This window comes from Pituophis catenifer, unplaced genomic scaffold, assembly GCF_029215685.1.
Source record: "Pituophis catenifer annectens isolate HBS135680 unplaced genomic scaffold, rPitCat1.0.hap2 SCAF_1, whole genome shotgun sequence".
Lineage (NCBI taxonomy): Eukaryota > Metazoa > Chordata > Lepidosauria > Squamata > Colubridae > Pituophis > Pituophis catenifer.
Genome location: NW_027256881.1, coordinates 3,325,480 through 3,348,803, shown reverse-complemented (window position 1 = coordinate 3,348,803; position 23,324 = coordinate 3,325,480). Strand labels below are relative to the sequence as shown.

The window sequence follows — 23,324 nt, the reverse complement described above, 5'->3', positions numbered from 1 at the left end:
GTCTGGGGAAAGCTCTGATGAGGGCTCTGCGCCGGAGGCAGGGAGAGGGCCAGGGCCGTATGGCAGTTATCAGCTACCTTCGGAGTCAGACATGAGTGAGGCAGGCGAACAGCTGGAGCCTGTTCCCAGTGTGCACATGTGCAGAGTTGCCAGACTAAGGGAACAGCTAAAGAACAAGGGTCGACTTTGGAGTAAGGCCACAGGTGGAGGATGAAGGACCCCTCCCAGAGGGAATAAAAGAGGAGCGAAAGGGGAGTGGAGTTTGCAGGAGACAATTAGTTCATTCCTGCATTCTTGCCAAGTATTGCCTCATCTGAAAGATATCAGCCTGGCCACTCTCCAAGCCCGATAAAGGTCGGTAATTGTGAACTATCTTGAAAGACTGTGGGAGAGGAAAGACTTTGCTGGAGAGGAATTCACTGTCCATTAAATAAAAGGGGTTTATCGGGATGAGGACTCCGCTTCGTGCTCCTGGGGAAGCCTAGGTCAACGCCAATCTTGGCAACTTTTCGACTTGCGGACTTCAACTCCCAGAATTCCTCAGCCAAGTCGAAAAGTTGCCAGGTGTTCTGTCCCCGTCTCACACACACACGCACACAAACAGACAGACGGGGGTTAAATAAACTGGCAGACAACCAATTCTTCTGATAAGAGGCTTGGCAGCAACCCAGTAGCTGCTTGCCAAGAACTTTACTCATAAACAAAATACACACAGTTCAAGAATTGTCCAGTTCGTAAAATAAATCCAAGGCAGATAATGTTGTTTCCAAAGATGCAATGTGACTCGATAGTAGTTAGTTTTGTCCGTCACAGAGTCTGAATGGCCGCCTCACCCCCTTTTATACCCTGTGGGCTGTGGTCCAGTGACTCAGCTTAATCTCTGGCACGCCTTTTCTTCTGTTGCGCGCGCTTATCTCTGCGACGCTGCCGAGGATCCAGCCAAGACTCATTTCCCTCATCACTGTCCACCTGTGGCTGCGGGGACGTGCGTGGCCCCGGCCCTATCTCTTGACCTTCGGCGGACACCAAAGGCATTGCCAGAGAGGAGGGTCCTGGAGAGGGAGGCCTTCCCAACTCCTCTTCTTCACTCTCGGAGTCCTCTCCTGCCGATGACACAGGCTCCGGTAATGGAGCCACAACACCAAGGTTGGAGACCCCTGCTTTAAAATATTGCACAGTGTGTTTCCTAAGCCTTTTCCTCTCTTAGTGCAGTCAACCATCTCTTCCCACAGAGTAAATCAGAAACCAGTGAAATTATAAGGGGTTTTTTTTTTGAGTCTTCTGCCTGGAAAGGTAATTGAACAGCAAGTGGAAAGAGAAAGTTTAAAAAAAGGAGAGAGAGAAGAAACATAGCTGTAAAAGAAACTCTAAACGAACTGGTGTTTTTTTTTTAAAAGCAGACCACAACTGCATAATAATGAGGGACTTCAGAGGATGAGGTCAAATGAGGGAAATTTCACCCACAAGGATTTAACCCAACTTTTGAATTGCCAACTACCAAGCACTTGGTCATGTGAAACAGGAAGCAGGAAATCAAAAATCTTCTTTATGACCAAGTTAAAGAGAGACCAGCAAAATTTATTGCGGGGTCCTTGGTGCTCTCTGAGCTTGATGGTTTTTCTTCCAGACGTTTCATTACCAAACTAGGTAATATCATCAGTGCAGGCCAGCCAATTTTTTTTTTTTTTTGTAATAAATTATTTTTATTTTTTGCGACAAAAACCTTTGTGTTGTTGGAATGGTTTATCTCAGGTGAGAACTAGCTAACGGAATAACAGATTTGGGAGGGACCTCGGAGGTCTTCCTGTCCAAGCCCCTTGTTCAAGCCAAAAACCCTATACCTTTTCAGACAAATGGTTATCCAAATCTCTTCTGAAAAACCTCCAATGATGGAGCACCCACAACTTCTGGAGGCAAGTCGTTCCACTGATTAATTTTTCTGTCAGGACATTTCTCCTAATTTCTAGGTTGCTTCTTTCCTTGATTAGTTTCCATCCATTGCTTCTTGTCCTGCCTTCAGGGGCTTTGGAGCAGTGGTGAAATCCAATTTTTTTTTACTACCGGTTCTGTGGGCGTGGTGTGGCTTGGTGGGCGTGGCAGGGCAAGGATACTGCAAAATCTCCATTCCCACCGCACTCCAGGGGAAGGATACTGCAAAATTCCCATTACCTTCCCACTCCTGGGGGAAAGATACTGCAAAATCTCCATTCCCATCCCACTCCAGGGGAAGGATACTGCAAAATTCCCATTACCTTCCCACTCCTGGGGGAAAGATACTGCAAAATCTCCATTCCCATCCCACTCTGGGGCCAGCCAGAGGCGGTATTTGAAAGTTCTCCGAACTACTCAAAATTTCCGCTACCAGTTCTCCAGAACCTGCTGGATTTCACCCCTGCTTTGGAGAATAGGTTGACCCCCTCTTCTTTGTGGCAGCCCCTTAGAAATTGAAACCACTGCTATCAAGTCAAGGACCAATCTTGGCTAGGAATGAGATGGGCAAATACAGGAAGCGCCAAAATTTTAATTCCTTCAATTTTGAAAAGTGAGAACGGAAAGTGATTCGGAAAAATTCGCCTCTCAGGTTTTGTCTCCGTAGTGCCGGTTTTTTTCTCTCTGCAATTTATTCAGAAAATTTATTTCTGCAATTTATTCAGAATTTGGGTCCCACCAAAATCTATTTTAGCTGATTCTGGATTTGTTCTGAATCACCCTGTAGATATTTTTGTTGTTCTTGTTCTTTGACCTGTAAAAGATTGCAAATTGAGAAAAGGTGATTTTTTTTTTTTCTTCAATGGTGGGAGATTTTTTTTTTTTTAATCACTACAGGAAGCGACAGCTCATTCCAAGAAACACACCGGACGTTATTGCTGCTCGCGTGACAGCCTGGAGAGTGTATAAAAACAGAGGGTGGAGGAAGGCAGAGTTTCAAGGTTGGGCTGAGCCAGGTGGAAGGGTGTGTCGCCGGATGTGTGGGTGATAAGGAGAAAGTGAGGAGGAGGATGTTTGAGGAAGAACAGTGATGCTTTAATTCAGAGTTTCTCAACCTTAGGGACCTTAAAATGGGTGGACTTCAACTCCTTGAATTCTGGGAGTTGAAGTCCACCCATCTTAAGGTCCCCAAGATTGAGAAACATTGACTTAAATATTTCTGCTTTTCCCTGCTTCCTTGAGAAGTCTTTGTCTTTGAGGAACATCTACCCAACTTGGTGTCCCTCAGACCTAGCAGTGTTCTTGTCTTCTACTTGTGTTCAGTCTCGCTTCAACTGAGATTATCTCAGAGCCCATACATGTCAGTTGTCATTCTTGCACGCCATTCCATACATGATATGGCTTGGAACCAGGTTATTTTGAAGGATTGTGTGACATCGACCCAACCCACCAGAGTGGGGAGGCAAGGAATGTTACGGGTCCTCTTTCCTAAAGGAGTCCCTTTACTGGGACCGAGAAGAAGAGCCTTCTCTGTGGTGGCTCCCTCCCTGTGGAACATCATCCCTTCAGAGATAAGGTTGCTCCCCCATTTTGACACTCTTTGACAAGGCTCTGAAGACATGGTTCTGGCAACAGGCCTGGGGACCCCAGGGTGATAAGCCCATCAAATTGTTGTCAGCAGGGGAGTGGAGGTTTTGGTACTGAGGGAGGGACAGAGATAGAGGGATGGATGGGTGAAATGCTCCCGGTTCGGACCAAATCGCCCAATCCGGTAGCGATGGCGGCAGGTGGTTCGGAGAACCAGTAGCAAAAATCCCTCTCTCTCCCCCCCCCGCCCCATGCCCAGCTGAGCCGCGCGATCATCAGAGGCTTTTTTTTTTTTTTTACTTTTAAAAACATTTTTAGCCAAAGAGGTTGTAGAAAAAATGCTTTTAAAAGAAAAAGAAGCCTCTGACGATCAGGCAACTCAGCTGGGATCGTCAGAGCCTTTTAAAAGCATTTTTTTAGCAACCTCTTTGGCTGAAGAGGTTGTAGAAAAAATGTTTTTAAAAGTAAAAAAAAAAAGTTGGCCACGCCCATCCAGTCACATAATACCCCCCCCCACCAACCACTGGATGGATGGATGGATGGATGGATGGATGGATGGATGGGTGGATTGATAAGAGAGATAAAGGATGGATGGATGGATGGATGGATGGATGGATGGATGGATGGATGGATGGATGGATGGGTGGATGGATGGATGTAGAGCTAGGATACGTAGATAGGTAGGCAGACAGGCTGGCAGACTGGGTGGATGGATAAAGAGATGGACGGATGGATGGACAGATGGGCGGATGGAGAGAGAGAGAGAGAGAGAGATCAGATGGATGACTGGATGGGTAGATGAACAAAGAAGGCTGGATGGAGAAAGAGCTAGATTGGATGGATGGATGGATGGATGGATGGATGGATGGATGGATGGATGGATGGATAAGAGATAATTGATAGATTGATAGATTCCTTGTAACAGTCTAGTTTGGTGAAACGATTGGTTGATTTGTCAATCACCAAAATGTTAGGAGGTCCAAGGACAGTCTCTGTGAAAGAATGGTCTCTCTGCCATTCCCAACACCATCCGCTTCTAAAATAGGGCTCCCCTATACCTGAGCTGCAAAGGACGACTGGATGGCCACCGGGAGACCCAGATTTATTTATTTTTTTTAGACACCCTTGCTTGTTCTACTCCTGTTTGCGTTTTCTTCTGGTTGAAACTCGACGCCAAAGGCTCTAGGACTGAAAAGGGTGCATTGAGAGAGGGCGAAAACGGTGACTCAGTCTGAAATCACCCTTAAATACATGCTTATTTGGAAAGCCCGATTGTATAGTTTGCATAACATCCTCTGCGTTAAGGGCTCAGCTGCCATTCTGCTCCGCTACGTTTCTTCCTCCGAGGCAACCTGTTTCAATGAACCGCTTGTCTGAGTCTCCGGGTAGGTGGATGACTGGAGACCTGACTCATGGAGTTATCAAAGAACACAGCTTCAGGGTTGTGAGGTCAGCTCTCATGTGCTTCCCCCCTCCCCAGAAAAACCCCCAGAAAAACCCCTAGGCCCGAGGGTGGGCAACGTACAACCGGCTACATGGCTTGCAGAGTCAAGTTGGAAACTGCCGGCGGGAAAAAAAGTGATGGGGGGAAAGCAGAGTTGGATGGCAAAGCCCAGCTTCGCACAACTACCGTAAATTGTCTTGTTGGGTCCGATGGGCACGTCCGACCAAACCAGCCTTTTCTTCTTGAACAACAATTATTGGTCTCCTTCCAAGATGCTCAATGCAAGACATGATGGCCCCTTGCTTGAGAGTAGTCAGAAAATCAATTTTTTGGTGCATTTTTGGAGTATTTTTTGAAAAAAAAAATGATTAGATCTAATAAATCTAGTAAAAGAAAGAAGAAAGAAAGAAGAAAGATCTAATCCTTCCTTCCTTCTCTTTGTTTTCTTTCTCCCTTCCTTCCCTTCCTTTAATTCCTTTCTCTCTCTCTCTCTCTCTCTCTCTCTCTCTCTCCCACCCTTCTTTCCTGTCTCTTTCCTTCTCTTTCTTTCCTGTCTATCTCCCTCCCTCTCTCCCTCCTTCCTTCCCTTCCTTTCTTTTCCTTTAATTCCTTTCTCTTTCTCTTCTCTTTCTTCTTATTCTTTCCTGTCTCTTTCCTTCTCTTTCTTTCCTGTCTGTGTGTCTCCCTCCCTCTTTCTTTTCCTTTCCTTTCCTTTCCTTTCCTTTCCTTTCCTTTCCTTTAATTCCTTTCTCCCTCCCTCCCTTCTCTTTCTTTCCATTCTTTCCTGTCTTTTTCTTTCCTTCCTTCCTTTCTTTTTTTTCTTCCTTCCTTCTTTCTTCCTTCCTTCCTTCCTTCCTTCCTAATTTTTATCCCATCTTTATTACTTGATAAATAACACAAGGCAAGAAACATACCAAATATTCCTCCCTCCTCCCTATTTTCCACCGAACAACCCTGTGAGGCAGGTTGGGCTAAGAGAGAGTGTGGGCCCTGGCTTTTTCATGCCCTAAGCTGGGACTAGAGTTCACCGTCTCCCAGTGATTGGCCCAAAGTCACCCAGCTGGCTTTCATGCCTCAGAGGCAGTACTAGAACTCACTGTCTCCTGATTTCTAGGCCTACTACACCAATTAATCTCCCTGAGGAGAATTTTCTGCGTGATCACATTTGCCTACTTTCTCTATCGTTGTAATACACTTTAATTTCTTTTTGCCTAGCAGGAAAAAAACCCCTATAGGTGGGACACCTCCCTCCCCCCCAAACATTGGAATAAGATAGAGGGGTCATAATATTGGCCTTCTGATGCATCTGTGGCTCAGCTCTTGTCAGGGATCCTTATAGACACATTTAAATCTGTTTGGAAAGAGAGCTAAATGTGTTCAGTCTCTCTTCAGGTTCCTGAGGGGGAAAAAATGCCCCATAGCAAGCAATGGATTCGCTTAAGAACTCCAGCATTCACTTAATGGCCACTGCAAAAAAAAAAAAAAAAAGTTTGTAAAATCAGGGGCAGCCACATGGTGATCTGCTTGTGACCTTCACAACTTACGACCAAAAGTGTGGGCTTAATTACTGATGTAAGTCAAGGACTATCTGTGCCTCCATTTCCTCTGTCCGGAATATGGAAAGAGCGATAATGTATTCCTTTCATTGTTTTTCTTTAAATGCTTCCTTATTTATAGGTAATGGGGGCTCCTGAGCCCCGACTTAAAAGGGGGATGATGGAGCAGAGGAGGCAACTGGACTTTTTTTCTTTTTTTCCTTTTGAAGATTTTTCACTTCTTATCCAAGAAGCTTCCTCAGCTCTGACAGGATAGTGGGGAATGAAAGAGAGAGAGAGAGAGGAGAGAGAAGAGAATCGATGGATGGATGGATGGAAAGAGAGAGAGAGAAGAGGATGGATGGATGGAGAAAGAGAGAGAAAGAAAGAAAAAGAATGGATGGATGGAGAGAGAGAAAGAGAGGTACATGATAGATGGATTAGATAGATAAACAGATTAGATAGATGTTAGGTAGATAGGTAACACGTAAACGGAAAGAGACGTTAACACAGGCAGGAAAAGTGATGTGCCCCACACCTCCTTCTTGAGCGCGTTGATCAAGCCTCCAAGCACAGTATGCCTTGCAAGGGAAGCAGAAAAAAGAAGGGAATTGGTGCGTTCCCGAGAGGGCAGAGCCGCGCTAGCTTGCAAATAGGCTTAACTGTTCTCGGGGTTTTTTAAAGCCTTGCTGTTGAACAACCTGGAGTTCGCCTCTGACTAAGACAAGGAGATCGGCTGATTATTAACCCTGTGAGGTGTTCTCCTAAAAAACCAACCCAGTTGCTTAATAGAGAAGCACTCAGGGTTTTGTGAGTTTTAGCCCAAACCCTGCAAATCACACGTTAGCACAATTGCCATTCATCTCTTTAGAGACCAAACCTCACGTGGAATTACGGATTTATTTATTTTTTATTTGAGCTCTGCGGAGGTTCTTACCTGGGCTTTTTTTGCGGCGTGAAAAATATGAGGGTTCTTGAGACGGCTGGCACTCGGATCACCGAAAGGCAGTGGACGTGGGGCAAACATCATTTAGCGTGACTTTGTGTCCCAAATGTTTAATAATCTCTTAACTAACCATCCAAGCAGAGAGTACATGGAAGAAAATTGCTTGTTGGTGGAGTGTGGAGTAAAAAGGGAAGATTTTATTCTTGTTTGCGGAGATGAATACCAATTCGAACAGGAGGGGCACACTGGGCAACTTTTTTTTATCTGTAGCCTACCTTGCTGTTTTGTTGTCGTGAGGAAAATAAGAAGAGAAATTATGTTTCTCTTATATATATATATATTTGTTTTCTGAGGTTTTCGCGGGTGTTTGTATGTAGGTCTTTGGTTATTCGGGTTTTCTCCCGCGTAAAATTGGAGGTGTCTTGGCAACGTTTCGACGAAGTCTCATTCGTCATCTTCAGGCTGGTGTTTTTGGTTTCGTGCTTCTAGGAGCAATGTTTTAGGAGCAATTGCTCCTAGAAGCACGAAGCCGAAAACACCAGCCTGAAGATGACAAATGAGTCTTCGTCGAAACGTCGCCAAGACACTTCCAATTTTACGTGGGAGAAGACCCGAATAACCAAAGACCTACATATATATATATATATATATATATATATATATATATATATATATATATATACACACACACACACACACACACACACACACACACACACACACACATACATACATACATACATACATACATACATATATATATATATATATATATATCGTCAGATGGCTGACGAAAGCTTAGTAAAATAAAATTTTAATTCTTTTAAAATTTTAAAATCTTAAGTTCCGGAGTTCGCAGTATGTCTGCTTCTTTTTTTACTAATATACCTGGAACTCGTATTTTTAGAATAGTTTGTGTGTGTGTGTGTATACACCCCTTATATATATATAAGGGGTGAGTTCTACTTACTTTTACTACCGGTTCGCAGCGGGTCCGCACACTCTTCTGCGATTGGGCAGAAGCTTCTGCGCATGCGTAGAAGCGTTTTGGTGGGGTCGGTGGGCGGAGCCTCCTGCCAGTTTTACTATCGGTTCTATAGAACCGGTGCGAACCAGGGGCAACCCACCACTGATACATATAAATAATTAAGGCAGGATGTTTTTGTTTTTTTTTAAAGAAAAATGTTGGTGAGGAAATGCAGAGCCTTGAGCTTGAATGAATGAATACCAGCAAATAAATAATACGATAATGATTTATGACATTTTGCTTTCAGAAGCAGAGAAGGCTTCGATTCCTCCCGATCTCCGGGAGAGAAATTGAAATGTGTACATACACAACCATTGGTAAAGAACAGGTTGACTGGGACTTGAAAATAGTTTTCCTTTCGAAAGAGTTGTGTCCTTGGTGAAAGTGAAACGGGCCATTCTTTTCAAAGGTTGGAAAGTGTCCCTCGCAATTTTTCAAATGTAGATTCTTAAGCCTTTTTGTGTGCAAAGGTAGAAACGGGGTCCCGAAGGACAGAGTGAAAAAAATACGTGGCATCCTGCATTCATCCCAGTGACAAAGCTTTGTGATGGAAAATAAAAGGATTTAGGAGAGTATGGAAGTTGTTTTTATTGTGATTTATGTTTTTGAAAACCAGTTTTTAATTGGAGCATAGATTTAATCACCATACTCTTAGAGTTCAAAAGTACAATTTTAAAAGAATGCCCCTTAAACTACAATTTTACTAGTCCTTAAAGCACAAATGAAAGAAGTACAAAAAAAGGGGGCAAACTTGCATTTATTTGTATGCCCGTCTTTACAATTAGATATTACACTATTCAAAGAATGTTTTAAAATTATTGCATTTCCAACAAATTACAATCCAAAAGATATAAGTAGGCTATTTTGATTTTAGCAACTTACGCATCTGAAATCTGGGTTGCATTTATAGTCCCTAAGTTATACTTCAAGAAAAGATCAGAAAATAAAATCCAGTGTTATATCTGCAATACAAATGTTAAGGATTGTGATTTGGTACAATTATACCTCCATTCTATAGAATTAAACCCCATTTCTTGCTATTAAGAATATTATAGAGAGCTGAAATGTAAAAGTTTTCCCCCGAACTGTTGAATCACAGTTGTGCTTTTCCTTAGAACTGTAGATTTGAGGACCCAATTTTATGTACATTTTTGCTTTGTCCACTTGTCTTAGAATAAGTCCTTGAATTAAATAAAACTTATTTTTCAGTTGAGTGCAGGTATATTTTCCTGCACTTCCCCTGAACTGCTTATTCTCAACACCAAAGTGATTTCTAATATCTGAACGTTATTTTCTATGCACAAATATTTTACTCGAAAATATCTGTGGAAATATATGCCACCAATGCAATTGATATATGCCAATTTTCTTCTCTTATTTATATCGTAATCGCCTTCTTTTGAAATTGGAAAGAAATTTGGAGGACTTTGTTAAGCAGTCGCATAATTTTCACCTCTTCAGCTATGTCTAACCAATAGATATGCAATTATGCATTTAATTCTTTAACTGGGCTCTGCATAATTAAAGGAAGTGTGTAAGTTCAGAAAAAAAAGGAGAACTTACTATATCATTTCCAAGGTTGTTAACAAAAATGTCCTAAGGACCAAAAGCCAAGATATAGATTGTAAAAATGAAAAATTTCAATAAGATGCAAAAAAAAAAAAATTCTCAGGGTGGAAGCTTTTTTTAGACCCTGTATCTGTAAATCAGATAAAGGATTTGTAATTCGCGTCTCCTGGATCCTCATTTCTAGGAAAACATCTTACCTTCTTAAGCTGGAAAATTAGCAAAAGTTGAGAATCATTTGTCTTGGGAGGGTGGTTGATAGCTTCAGAAGTGAAGTCAAAAACCATATTGCCGTTTGGTTAAAACTTCATTCCAAAAATTGCTTCAAAACCCCCCCCCCCCATATTTTTATATATCTAATTTTGAAAAGCCACTGGAAAACTGGAACTTCTTTTTTAAATAAGAACGCACAGCAGCACACGTTGATGTTCAATTCTTGGTGGTTAATTAAAAATGGTTAATTAAAATCATTTAAGCATCTGTTTAAAAATGGTTAATCAAATAGTTAATTAATGGAGAATCATGCCTAAAGGACTGCTGCTTTTAGACAATCTGTGATCTACCAAAAAAAAAAATCTTGCCCAGCTATAGCATTATATAAATTAAATTAATATGCAGTCCTTTTGAAATATTTTTCCCCTCGGTAGTCATCCTTTCAAGGGAACGCAGCATTTAAAAAGTTCCATTTTCTGCCTTTGTAAAACTTTCTTTTTCAAGATCAGAAATGTGTTTTTTAATTTTCCTTTCACTACATAAGAGAAACACAATTATCTATGTACCTGTTTGCATGTTCTGAAACATCATTCCACACATGAGAAACAGGTATCGAAAGCTTTTTCCCTTAATTAATAATCCACAATTAGCATCAGCGGCCGGAAATAAAAACCACCCAATTGAGAAGGGAAAACTACAACTCTTTTAACATTATTTAAAGCTGTTTTTATTTTTCCCCTTTGGATGTTAAAAATAGCAAACTTTTCAGTAGTTAGCAGGGTTGAATAAATACATAAGCATTCCTTCAAGGTCCACGGCATAACTTATTAAAACCCTTGTACCGGTCGGCTGATTTGAAATATTGTTTTATGGCATGTTCGATTACCAGAAAGAGAGTTATAAAAAAGAGAAAATAAATAATAAAAAAAAGTGAATGGTTGATGCATAAGAAACAAGCCTTACCCCGATCTTGAATATTGGTTGGACTTTATTCTGCAGTTAAATTTCAATAGCAAATGGGTTTAAGCCCTTACAGAGATGAATAGTATTCGGCTACTCACTTAATACTCATAGTCTGGGCGTTTCTTATCTAAGATCTGCTGACTGTTTTTGAAAGTTTGAAGAGTTTTCCCTGGTCGGGCTTCTGTGTCATCTTTACTGAAATGCAGATTGGTCTGTAAAAGATGACTCGGTTGGCCAGGCAAGGCATTGGGGAGACTCATACCAGAAGGATGATGAGTTCTTAATTTTTAGGGAGGGAAGGGTGTCTATCAGGTGAGAGATTTTCGTAATGCGATATCACTCTTCTTTTTTATGATCCTTCTGCCGTTTTTGAAATGATCCTGTCGAAGAAAACCTGTGCTATAAATATTTGGGGATGGGTCTCTAATTTTCTCAGCAAGGATCACTTTTAAAAAATAAAACTATTCGCTATATTGTCACGTTTTATTTTTTCAGGGTTAGGGTTTTTCAAGGAGAAATTGGAGGCAGGTTTTGGGATGGATACATATACCATGTTAGGACACGTTCGTGGTCTTAAAATTTTCCAGTCAAGTAAAAGAACTGAATTTTTGGAAGCCAGAAAGATGCTTTTTAATCTGCGTATCTTCTTAAAAGAGTGAGGATATCATACATATCGAAATGAACAAAACCGATTTCTTCCCCATCCAAAAAATCTAAATCTCCAAGAAAGCCTAACCTTGGTTATGTTTTTTTTTTAAAAAAAAAAACAGTAGTCCTTAAATTACAACTTCAATTCAGCCCAAAATTTCTGTTGTTAAGTGAGACATTTGTTAAGTTGAATTCTGCCCATTTTGCGGCCTTCCCTTGCCAGAGTCGTTAAGTGAATCACTGCAGTTGCTAGTAACACGGATTTTAAATGACTCTGGCGGCATTGGCTTTGCTTGTCAGAAGGCCGCAAAAGGGGAATCATATGACCCAGGGACACTGCAACCGTCATAATATGAACCAGTGGCCAAGCATCCGAATTTTGATCATGTGACCACAGGGATGCTGTGACGGTCGTGTGAAAAACTGGTCCTAAGTCACTTTTTTCAGTGCCTTTGTAACTTCGAACTGTCACTAAATGAACTGTTGTAAATTGAGGACTACTTGTATAAGAAATAATTGCAAAATTGTTCAGGCTTGTTCACTCTTTTGGTTTTCTGTTGATTTAGTGCGCACATGCGCTGTTCAGACCTCGATGCACGTTGGACAAAAGAATGTTGTGAATTTATTTATTATGCTGCTGATTTTAGTGTCCAAAGCAAATCACAGAGGAAGCCATAATTTAATTTCATGGAGAACATTTGTTTAATACTTTGTCCATTCCTGAGAAGACGAGTGGTTGGAAATTATTTCCCTGCCCCACAAATCCCCCTTTTAGGCTTTCGGCAATCCCCACCCCCCCAAAGTGCTATGTTTAGGGCAGGGGGGACCCAATGGAGACCCCCGTGAGATTCAGGAGATCGAGTTGGAATCAGCCAGGCCTTCTCGAGTGCAATTGCTGTGTCCGAGCAAGGAATCAGATTTCTGAGATCCCAATTTTTGGTTTTCACTGGCGTTATTGCCTCTTCCAAATGTGTTGGATGACAGGTTCAAAGGCCAAGATTCTTTGTAAAATCAATCACCTTCCTTCCTTCCTTCCTTCCTTCCTTTCTTTCTTTTTCTTTCTTTCTCTTTCCTTCTTTCCTTTGTTTCTCTGTCTTTCTCTTTCCTTCCTTCCTTCCTTTCTTCCCTTTGTTTCTCTTTCCTTCTCTTTTTCTCTCCATCTCTTTCTTTTTCTCTTTCTTCCTTTCTATCTCTTATGTTCTTTCTTTTTCTTTCTCTTTTTCTCTCTGTCTCTTTCTTTCTTTCTTTCTCTTACATTTTTCTCTCCCCTTTCTTTCGTTCTTTCTTTCTATTTCTTATGTTCTCTTTCTTCCTTTGTTTCTTTCTCTCTCTCTCTCTCTCTCTCCCCCCCCCTCCCTCCCTCCCTTTTTCCCTTTCTTCATCCCCAGCCAGTCCTTTCCATCTCTGATCCCCCCTCCCCCATTTTTCTCCAGCACCTTCAAGGGCACATTGTCCATGCTGCTGGAGGGACCCTTTTCTTCCCTTTGGGAGGGGAGGGAGTCACAGACCCAGAATGATACCTGCTTTGGCCTGATCCTGGCTTGGGCGTGGCAGGGAGCTGAATACGCTAGTAGAGGAAAACGCTCCCCCACCCCCACCCCACTCATCATCCTTCCAGAGGGTGTCAGGGATCACTTGTGGGAGTGGGGGTGGGGGGCTTCCAAAGTGGATTCAAGCTTTTCCTTAGCTCCGGAAAGAAGGCAGCTCTCAGCCTGACTTTTCCCCCAAGCCCACCCCTCTCATTTGTGCCAAACCAGCATTTCTTTCTGTCTTAAGGAAACGTTGTAATCAGCACCCAGTTCCTCTGCAGCCTTAGCCAGCCAGGAAACACTGCGGCACAATTCAGAAGCCAAGATTCTTTGTTACTAAATCAACCTTTCTCTTTCTTTTTTCTTTTTTTTTCTTTCTTTCTTTCTTTCTTTTTCTTTCTTTCTCTGTCTCTTTCTTCCTTCCTATCTGTCTCTTTCTTTTTCTTTTTCTTTTATTCTTCCTTCCTTCCTTTCTCTCTTTCTCTTCCTTCCTCTCTTTCTTTTATTCTTCCTTCCTTTCTCTCTTTCTGTCTCTCTTTCTCTCTATCTGTCTCTTTCTCTTTCTCTTTCTTTCTCTTTTATTCTTCCTTCCTTTCTCTCTGTCTCTTTTTCTTTCTTTCTTTCTCTTTTAGTCTTTCTCTCTTTCTATCTCTCTTTCTTTTCCTCTCTCTTTTATTCCTTCCTTCCTTTCTCTCTCTTTCTGTCTCTTTCTCTTTCTTTTATTCTTCCTTCCTTCCTTTCTCTCTCTCTCTGTCTCTTTCTCTTTCTTTTAGTTTCTTTTTCCTTTCTCTTTCTCTTTTTCATTTTTTCTCACTTTCTCTCTCTGTCTCTATCTCTTTCTCTTTTTTCTTTCTTCTTTCTCTTTCTTTCTCATTTTTTTTTATCGCTTTCTTCCTTTTCTTTTTCTTTCTTTTTTTCATTGCCTGACTTTTGATGGGAGGTACCTTTCCTGCAGCTGGGGAATGCATTCTTTTCGGGATAAGGCCCTGGGGGCATGGGGTGTTGTGGGGAGGGAGGGATGACGCAGGAGTTGTCCTAATAAGGACTTGGTTTGGGCCAGTCCCGCCTCCTTTGGACTGGTCACCAGAGGGAGGCGGGCAGTTTCTGTTTTAAACGGGGCGACTGACACCAGCCAAGTCATTTCCTCGCTGATCGGTTCAAACCAGTTCTTACAGGAACCCTGCCTGGGTGATAAATGGTGGGGACTTTTCTGAAGTCACCCAATGCCAACCGGCACCAGCCTGGCCAAGGGGGCTGCCCCACATCAGGAAGTTCCAGCCTGCAGCTTCAGACTTTTCCTCTCTGCGCCCAGCTGGGTTTTTTAAGCTCAACTTGCCAAAGCAATTTTTTTCCTCCATCTTTTTTGACTTTCTTTTCTTGGCTTGTTTTCTTTCTTCTTCTTTTTTTTTTTTTAATTTTCCCCCTTAATTTTATTTTTGACACCAGCTGGAGGAGACCCCCCCCTGCTCTTTTCTGTCTTCCGAGCCATCTCCTTCCCTTCAGCAAGGGCTGATGTTTCTCCCTTTTTAGCTTTCATTGGGTAAGTTCCTCCTCCAATCATGTTTCTCTCTCTTTTTCCTCCCCCCCTTCTCTTCCTCGTCTCCCCCTTCCCCAAATGCCTGCCCTCGCTCGCAAATTGGGTGGCCTTCCGACTCACCCATAGCTCCGTGCCCGGCATCGGGGCATCACTGCAAAAACCTTTTCAAGAACATTTGGAAGCTCAGCGGATCAAGCTGCACAGCAGAGCCAACGAGACCCCACAGGTAAGAAATCTCACCTTGTTTCCTTTTCTAAATGTCTTTTGGGTCACATTTTTCTCCCATCCCCCTTTTTTGCTGGCATTAAGGAAAATAGCAAAAAAAAACCTCTGAATAGGAAGCAACTAGCTAAAGCGGGTTTAAGAAATTGACTGCATCGAGAATATCGTGAATAAAAATTGAGACATCGCTAGATAAAATAATCTGTAATTTCAATCCCGGGAAGATTCTTTAGCCATGTATTAGTTTGGCTGAAGAGTCTTTCCGTATTTCTTCCTTCCTGGCCCGTCTCACCTTAATTCATTTCTGAAAGCTCTGGCCTTTGAGAGGAAAAGAGAACCGGTCTTCGAGAACTATAGAAAAGTGTGATTTTCATTCTTACTTTTTCCGTTCGCTGCTCACCCCCGCCCTCCCGCGTCTCGAAGGGAAACCTTGGAGTTGATAAGCTTTCCTCCCAAATCTCTCCCGTTTTTATTCCCCCTTCGGATGACCGACGCTAACTCTCCGAGTCCAATTTTATTAAATTGGTGCCTGAGGGGACGGAGCAGAACGGCAGGCTGTCCTCAAACTGGGACTTTCACCCAAGAGGGAATAAGAACCATGTCAGTTTTTCAGCAACTCCTGTCATCTAGAATAGAATAATGGAAGGGACCTTGGAGGTCTTCTAGTCCAACCCCCTAATTAGGCAGGATACCCTATATCAGGGGTCTCCAACCTTGGCAACTTTAAGACTTGTGGACTTCAACTCCCAGAGTTCCTCAGCCAGCAAAGCTGGGAGTCAAAGTCCACAAGTCTTAAAGTCGCCAAGGTTGGAGACCCCTGCCCTATAGCATTTCAGACAAATGGCTGTCCAGTCTCTTCTTAAAATCCTCCAGTGTTGGAGCATTCACAACTTCTGGTGGCAAGCTGTTCCACTGGTTAATCGTTCTCACTGTCAGGAAATTTTTCCTCAGTTCTAAGTTGCTTCTCTCCTTGATGAGTTTCCACCCGTTGCTTCTTGTCCTGCCCTCAGGTGCTTTGGAGAATAGCTTGACCCCCTCTTCTTTGTGGCAACCCCTCAAATATTGGAAGACTACTATCATGTCACACACACCCCAGTCCTTCTTATGCAGACTTAGTCATTGATCAATTATAGAAGCAGTTTTACTGTCTGGATAAATTATTCAGTCTTGTGTGTGTGAGACACTTTCTGATAACTCCCACGTTATTCTTGAGAAACTGAGTAGGCCAGAGTAACTTCCTGGAAGGATGCTGACCCACATATTACTCATCTTCCCACGAAAGGCCACTTAATTCTTTCCAGTAATAGAACTGGTCACCGGTCATCTGCCTCCTGCGTTGCCTGTTATTGCTAAAAAGTTCTACCACCCAACCAAGCCTTGTAACGGGAGTTTCTGTTGAACCCGGAATCTTCTGCGCGGCTCCGGGAGGGAACATGGACTCAGCCACCCCGAAGAGCTTCGCAACCTCGCTTTGCTGCCCAACAAACCTAGGTTAGAAAGTGGTAGAAGCCGTCTACCTCCCATCAGCCTACAACTCAAGATAGTCCTTGACTTACAACAGCTAATTTAGTAACCGTTCAAAGCTACCACGGCACTGAGAAGCGTGACTTAAGACCATTTTTCACCCCGTGGCCAGGTGATCCAAATTCAGACGCTTGGCAACTGACTCATATTTATGACGGTTGCAGTGTGTCCCGTGATCCCCTTTTGTGACCTTCCGACAAGCAAAGTCAATGGGGGAAGACGGATTCGCTTAACAACCGTGCCACTTATTTCACCACAGCAGTGATTCGCTTAACAACTGTGGCAAGAAAGTTGGTGGGGAAGCCAAATTGACTTAACCGTGCCGCTTATTTCACCACTGCAGTGATTCAGCAATTTCACTGCAGCGAAAGTTCGTAAAATGGGACAAAATTCACTCCATAAAACGTCTCGCGTAGCGACAGAAATGTTGGGCTCAATTGTGGTCGTAAGTTGAGGACGACCCATATTTTTGTAGCACGCATGACCCTAATATTCTTTTCTCTCTCTCTCTCTCTCTCTTCCTTCCTCTTGTCCTCTTTTTCTGCAGGGTGAAAACTGGCTCTCCTGGACGTTTGAGAAATTGGTTATAATTATGGTGTGCTATTTTGTCTTGTCCATTATTAACTCCATGGCCCAAAGTTACGACAAGCGTCTCCAGCAACGCACGAACTCCGAGAGGAAAGCGAAATGAGCTGGATCAGGAAAGGGAGGGATGGATGGATTTCCCCCCAGCTTCCACTGGAATAACCAGCCTTGCATTTAATAATAATAATCATCATCATTTGCAAAGGAGGGACAGGGTTATGAAGGGTGGGGGGGGAGGGTAAGGGTGGTCTCTTTGGTTTAAGTAACTCTCCCATTAGTCATGGTTCCCACGGGCCACCATCTCTACGTTAAAGGTAACGGATGCACCCTTGTTTCAATGTAAATTAATTAATTTGTTTTAACATAGGTGCTTTCCTCCCCTTCCAAATTCACTCCATGGCTGGGTTGGGGTGGGGTTTTTTCCCCCCTCCCCTCTTGCTTTCCCCCCCCCCCTCATTTTTAAAGAAAAGATCCCGGCCTTCCAGAACTTTTTAGGGCTACTGTCCATCCATGACATTTAAAGTTCAGTGTCTCCCCGATGGGTGCAAACCATCTTCATCTATAACCTGACTGATCTTAAGATTTACAAGCAGCGGGCGTGGCCCTTCTGACGAACATCTGGAAATTCCCCCATGTCCGTGTTCACGGAAAGGGTGGGGAGAGCTCTTCATTTTTCTTTTTCCTTGGGCCTGTTTAGAAGGGCATTAAATCAACACCCTCTCAGATCATTCCAGACTTCCCCGTTTGGGTCTTTTAAAACTGTCCTCAGTTCTTCCCCCCCCCCCTTTTTTTTTTGTGTCTGTGTGTTCCGGTTAAATCCTCCCCTCCCCTCCCTATTTTTTATTTTAGTTCCTTTGCACAATCTTTCAACAACCCTCACCCTGTTGTGGACGAATGCTTGCTCTGATCCTTTGAGAGTTCTCGCTTCTTGGATTTTCTCCCCCGAGAACTCTTTGCTCAGATCAAGGAACTAGACAGGGTGGGATTTTTTTTTTTTAATTTCTTTTTCGACGCTGTTCAGTTATTTTTATTTATTTAACTGACCCGGTAGCCCCGATACCTGGAGTTATCCTTGTGTTGGATTTTACAAAAAAATGGTTAACTCTCGCAGTGTTTCCAGAGCGCTGTTTAAGGAAATGCCACCAGGAAGTTGGTTTGTAAGGTGCAGGAAAGGTTAACTGGAATAAACAACATTCAAAGACAGCTTCACGGTGCCTCTTTTTGTTAAAAAGTGGGGGGGGGAGGAGGAAAGGCTTTGGTTATAAAACAGTTCCTTTGCTTCGTTTTGAGTGCTTGCACCTCAGGAAGTTTGGAGAGGACGGCCTGCATCTAAAGGACCACTAATTCAAAGGAGGACACTTCCTGTGTTCCTGAAAAGGAGGTGATCTTCATTTCCAAAGATGGTTGGGCCTGTTTGGGCATCTGGGTTCCTGATGCATGGAGAAAGATTCCTGGCAGGGTGATGTGAGGCGACGCCTCCTTTTTATCGGCGTCGTAACTTTCCCCTCCTGTCTTTAAGACAAGTCACCTGCTCTAACGTGTAGAACATCTGAAGAACCTCTTGTTTGCTGAAGAACATCTTCAGAGGTTTGGCGGGACAGAAATGGACCTGACGGTAGTGCCTGGTAGAAATTCCATTTTTCTTTCTAAGGGGGTTCTTAGCTTTGGCTCATCAGAAGTCAGTTGATTTTTGCTCTCGCCCAATTCTATTTTACGTTGCCTTATGTGTGGTCATCAGACCAGTTGGGTTTCTGGCAGATTGTCCCCTGTTTTGTTCAAGCGAGTAGTATGTCTCCCACCTTCTCCCACTTGTGTGCCCCTCCCCCACCCTCCCGTCTGCCTTCCTGTCTAGCATTGTGACACCTCCTTGGCGCGTACCTTTCTGTCGGATAGCTTATCAGACTGATGTTGACTGTTGGATGTCATGGCAACAACAGTCGGTAGGCTGTCTGACATTTTGGTATCTTTCATCTCGACTGTGTCCATCCATCCATCCATCCATCCATCATCTCCAACCTGTTTGTCCAGCCTGCGGGGGCTGCCTTGACATTTTTTTTTAAAAAAAAGAAGTGGACATCCTTGGATATCTCAAACCCTCGATTGCCCTTCAGGTTGGCCGTCTTGAGATACATTGGGAGCCATGTCACTGGAGGTCTTTTCGGCAGGTATGTTTCCAGAGGGCGAAAGACGGTGGGATGGAATAAGATGTCCTCAGACACGGTTGAGCAGGAAAAAAAGGACGTCCAGTAGTATTTAGGGGCTGGAGGAGACATTTGTCAGTAAATTAAATCCGGATTCCTTCAAACTTCTCTCAGCTATGCAAAATGGTGCTTGGGACCGTCTCACTTCCTCTCTCTACCCTTTGCAAGATTTCCTGAGCAATGCAGGGTCTTCAGATGAAACCATAGAAAAGGGAAAAAAAGGGTTTCACAGCATTTCATGGTCATCCATCTTGGCTTGAGAATTCAGGCAGGTTTGAGAAGGAAAGCAGTTTTTCTGCACCAGAAGGATTTTCATGCAAGCCAGCTCTACACTCTAGTACAAGGATCTCCAACCTTGGCAACTTTAAGCCTGGCGGACTTCAACTCCCAGAATTCCTGGCTGGGGAATTCTGGGAGTTGAAGTCCGCCTGGCTTAAAGTCACCAAGGTTGGAGACCCCAGGTCTAGTAAACCCCTGGAAGAATTTCAGTCCTCCAACTTTTGATCTGGCCTTCCCATAGAACAGTGTTTCTCAACCTTGGCAGCTTGAAGATGGGTGGACTTCAACTCCCAGAATTCCCCAGCCAGCCAGGGAAGAATTCTGGGAGTTGAAGTCCACCCTCTTTAGTTTGAGACTATACACTACCGTAAGCCCTTCAGCCTACAAACCCACAATATCAGTACAGGTAGTCCTCAGCTTACAACCACAATTGAGCCCAAAACTCCCCATTGCTAAGCAAGACAGTTGTTAAGTGAGTTTGGCCCCCGTTTGATGACCTTTCTCGTCACCATTGTTAAATGAATCGCTGCCGCTGTTAAATTAGTCACCACAGTTGTTAAATGAATCTGGCTTCCCTGTTGACTTTGGCTTTTTAGAAGGTCGCAAAAGGGGATCACAGGACCTCAAGACACGGCAACCGTCATAAATATGAGACAGTTTGCCAAAGTGTCTAAATTTTGATCACAGGGGATGGGGATACTACAGTGGTTGTGTCATAAATCCTTTTGTTCAGTGCTGTTGTAATGTCCAGTGGTCACTAAACAAATGGTTGTAAGTTGAGGACTAACCTGTATATGTTAAAAGTAGCCGTGGATCTTCTGTTTTTCCTACTCAGCCAAAACCCAACAGTCTTTTGAAGAATTGTGCATACACAATTGTAAAAAATAGGATGTAAAAGTAGGAAACAACACTTGAATCCACGCTATAAGTACATGTCATACTCCCCAAATTTAAAACTTCTTCCATTCTCAAGTTTGCTCACTCTTTCTTTAATCTGCCTGGATTGCCTTGAGCCATCAGTTTCTGACATATTTTCATTTTTTGTTAAATGCCGAAGTATCTGTGGCCCATAAAAGATTTTTCATTAAAGGCCAAGTAGCAGAATACTTAACCGAATAGACACTGGAAGTTCAGAAATGGTTTGCATTTTCTTCCAGACTGCTTATTAATTGCTGAAAGTAAATGTTTACCGCCCTGATTTATGGTTCTGGAAATGCCATGCTGGCTGTGGATGATGGAGATTGTGAAGAGCAGAGGGTGTTGGGTAAGAAGTGTACAGCACAAGCCAATACCATCTTGGAACAAAACCACATGAAGCTGTGGCTGACGGGAAGAGGAATAGCTAATAATTTTTATTATTAGCTATCCATCTTCGTTTTCCCAATTGTATCAACCTGCACCCCCGTACTTTAAAAAGTACAGAAGTGATGATTTAGAGTACCGCCGTCTTAAAAAAACAATTCACTCCAATCAACCTTGGAACAATTTGATGTTTGTGGGTAGCTATATCTGTATTTATAGAGATAGTTTTCCCTGTGAGTGTTGGGTTTTTACTGCTTTTCTATGCTGGTCGATGTGCCTCTTTCCAATTAAATGAGCCAGAATACACGGGATGAAGAAGTAGAATGCTTCTGGGTGACTCAGCAAAAATGTAGACGATCTGTAGAACTTTATCATCATGCAAATAAAAAAATGCCTTTGCTGGTGGATCAAATAAAACAAAATAAATTGCACATTTGTGGTAACGAAGTAACTTATTTCCAAAGTATTCTGATTCCGTCTTAAGAATTTCTCACTCTCTCTGAGTCTTCTGTTCGGTCATTCACGCTACTCTATGTATCGGTTTTTTGCAGTTATCTCATTTTTAAGGGCTCACTTCTGTAAATTACAGTGATTAGCACACAGATAAAAGAACACGGAGTGCTACTGGTGAAAAAAAAAATCATTAAAACAAGAGTTCATTGACACCAGCCAGCCCTGTACTGTAGGGCAAAAAAGGGCAAAGTCAATTTTAGGCTGCCAACGATGGAAAGATGGTTTCCAGATTGCCAGAAGTTCTTTATCCAATTTATTTTCCTTGGATGAGTCCTCGGCAAACTTGGAAGGGCGATTAAAAACCATGATAATTGGGGTTTTTTCCCCTTTGTTCCAATGACAAATTGTGGTCTTCACCTACAAGGAAGCAGATTCTGATAGATTTCTGAGGGGAAAAAATGTTCTGGGACAAAGAATGAGTTGACAGAACATAGAATCCTAGGGCCTGGAAGGGACCCTGGAGGTCTTCTAGTCTAACCCCCCCTTTTCATGGCAGGATACATTACATCATCTCTTTTTGAAAACCTCCAGTGACGGAGCAGCTACAATTTTTGGAGGGAAAACTGTCCCACTGATTAATGGTTCCCACTGTTGGCCACTATTGCAAAATTGTTCTCACTGTCCAGAAATTTCTTCTTAATTCTGGGTTGGTTCTCATTTTGATAAGCTTCCACCCTTCTTGTCCTACCCTCTGGTGCTTTGGAGCAGGGGTCTCCAACCTTGGCAACTTTTAAGACTTGTGGACTTCAACTCCCAGAATTCAGAATTCAGCAAAGCTGGCTGAGGAACTCTGGGAGTTGAAGTCCACAAGTCTTAAAGTTGCCAAGGTTGGAGACCCCTGCTTTGGAGAATAGTATGACCCCCCTCTTCTCTCTGACAGCCCCTCAAATACCAGAATAGTAGAATCAGGGACCCCAAGAAGGGCCAAGTTATCCTCCTCTGGAAGTCTCCCAAGCAGAGACTGAGTGGACCGTGTATTTGGACATTTCTGCCCTGAGCAGGGTTAATCTGGAGGACCTCAAGGCCTCTTCCAACTTCAGAACTTCTTGTTACTCGACTTAGAAACGAACCGGTTCTCGGTGTACAAAAAAAGGCTTTTACAAATCTCAGTCCCGACTTCCAGGAAACCAAGCAAAAGAAATGGCAATGAGAAATTGGACAAAAGGCAGTTGCTTGCGAAGAGACCCGAAAGGGTTTCATTTTTAATACGTTTTTGAAACTCGCCCAACGCGCATCGGAAGCCACTTCTGCAATTTTCAAATTTCCCCTTACGCAAGCAACCAACTTTCATGCTCGGACCAGAAGTAGCTGACCTCTGGGCTTAATGGTTAGATATTTGGGGGAGGGAACCTGAGTTTATTTCTCTGCTGACTTGAGAATGCCTAGGTGGGTGGAACGGAGAGCCAGCTCGGTCCAGTGATGGAGGCACCATGCAAAAACCAGGAGACTGTGAGTTCTAGTCTTGCCTTAGGATAGTTAGGATAAGATTAGGATTCTTAGGATAGAATAGTCAAGCTCTTCTCCAAAGCATTTAAGGGCAGGACAAGAAGCAACAGGTGGAAACTAATCAAGGAGAGAAGCAACTTAGAACTAAGGAGAAATTTCCTGACAGGACAATTAATCAGTGGAATGACTTGCCTCCAGAAGTTGTAAATGCTCCAACACTGGAAGTTTTTAAGAAGAGGTTGGATACCCTTTTACTTGCTCTTCTTCCAATTCAATACTGAGCAAAAAGTTATAAATTTTTAAAATTATTTTATCCTCTGTTCCCATG

The 23,324-nt window shown here is 43.0% G+C and overlaps 1 protein-coding gene across 3 annotated transcripts in view; it reads left to right on the top strand.

The window, feature by feature from the left end:
- VMP1 (vacuole membrane protein 1) overlaps positions 1–17,475 on the top strand; it is a 155,485-nt gene extending 138,010 nt beyond the window's left edge. For all 3 annotated transcript variants that reach the window (XM_070932001.1, XM_070932003.1, XM_070932002.1), the window contains exons 11-12: positions 15,051–15,150; positions 17,218–17,475. In XM_070932001.1, the coding sequence (XP_070788102.1) occupies positions 15,051–15,150; positions 17,218–17,361 (244 nt within the window). In that variant the 3' untranslated portion in view covers positions 17,362–17,475. The remainder of the gene's footprint in view (positions 1–15,050; positions 15,151–17,217) is intronic.
- The last annotated feature ends 5,849 nt before the right edge of the window (positions 17,476–23,324 follow it).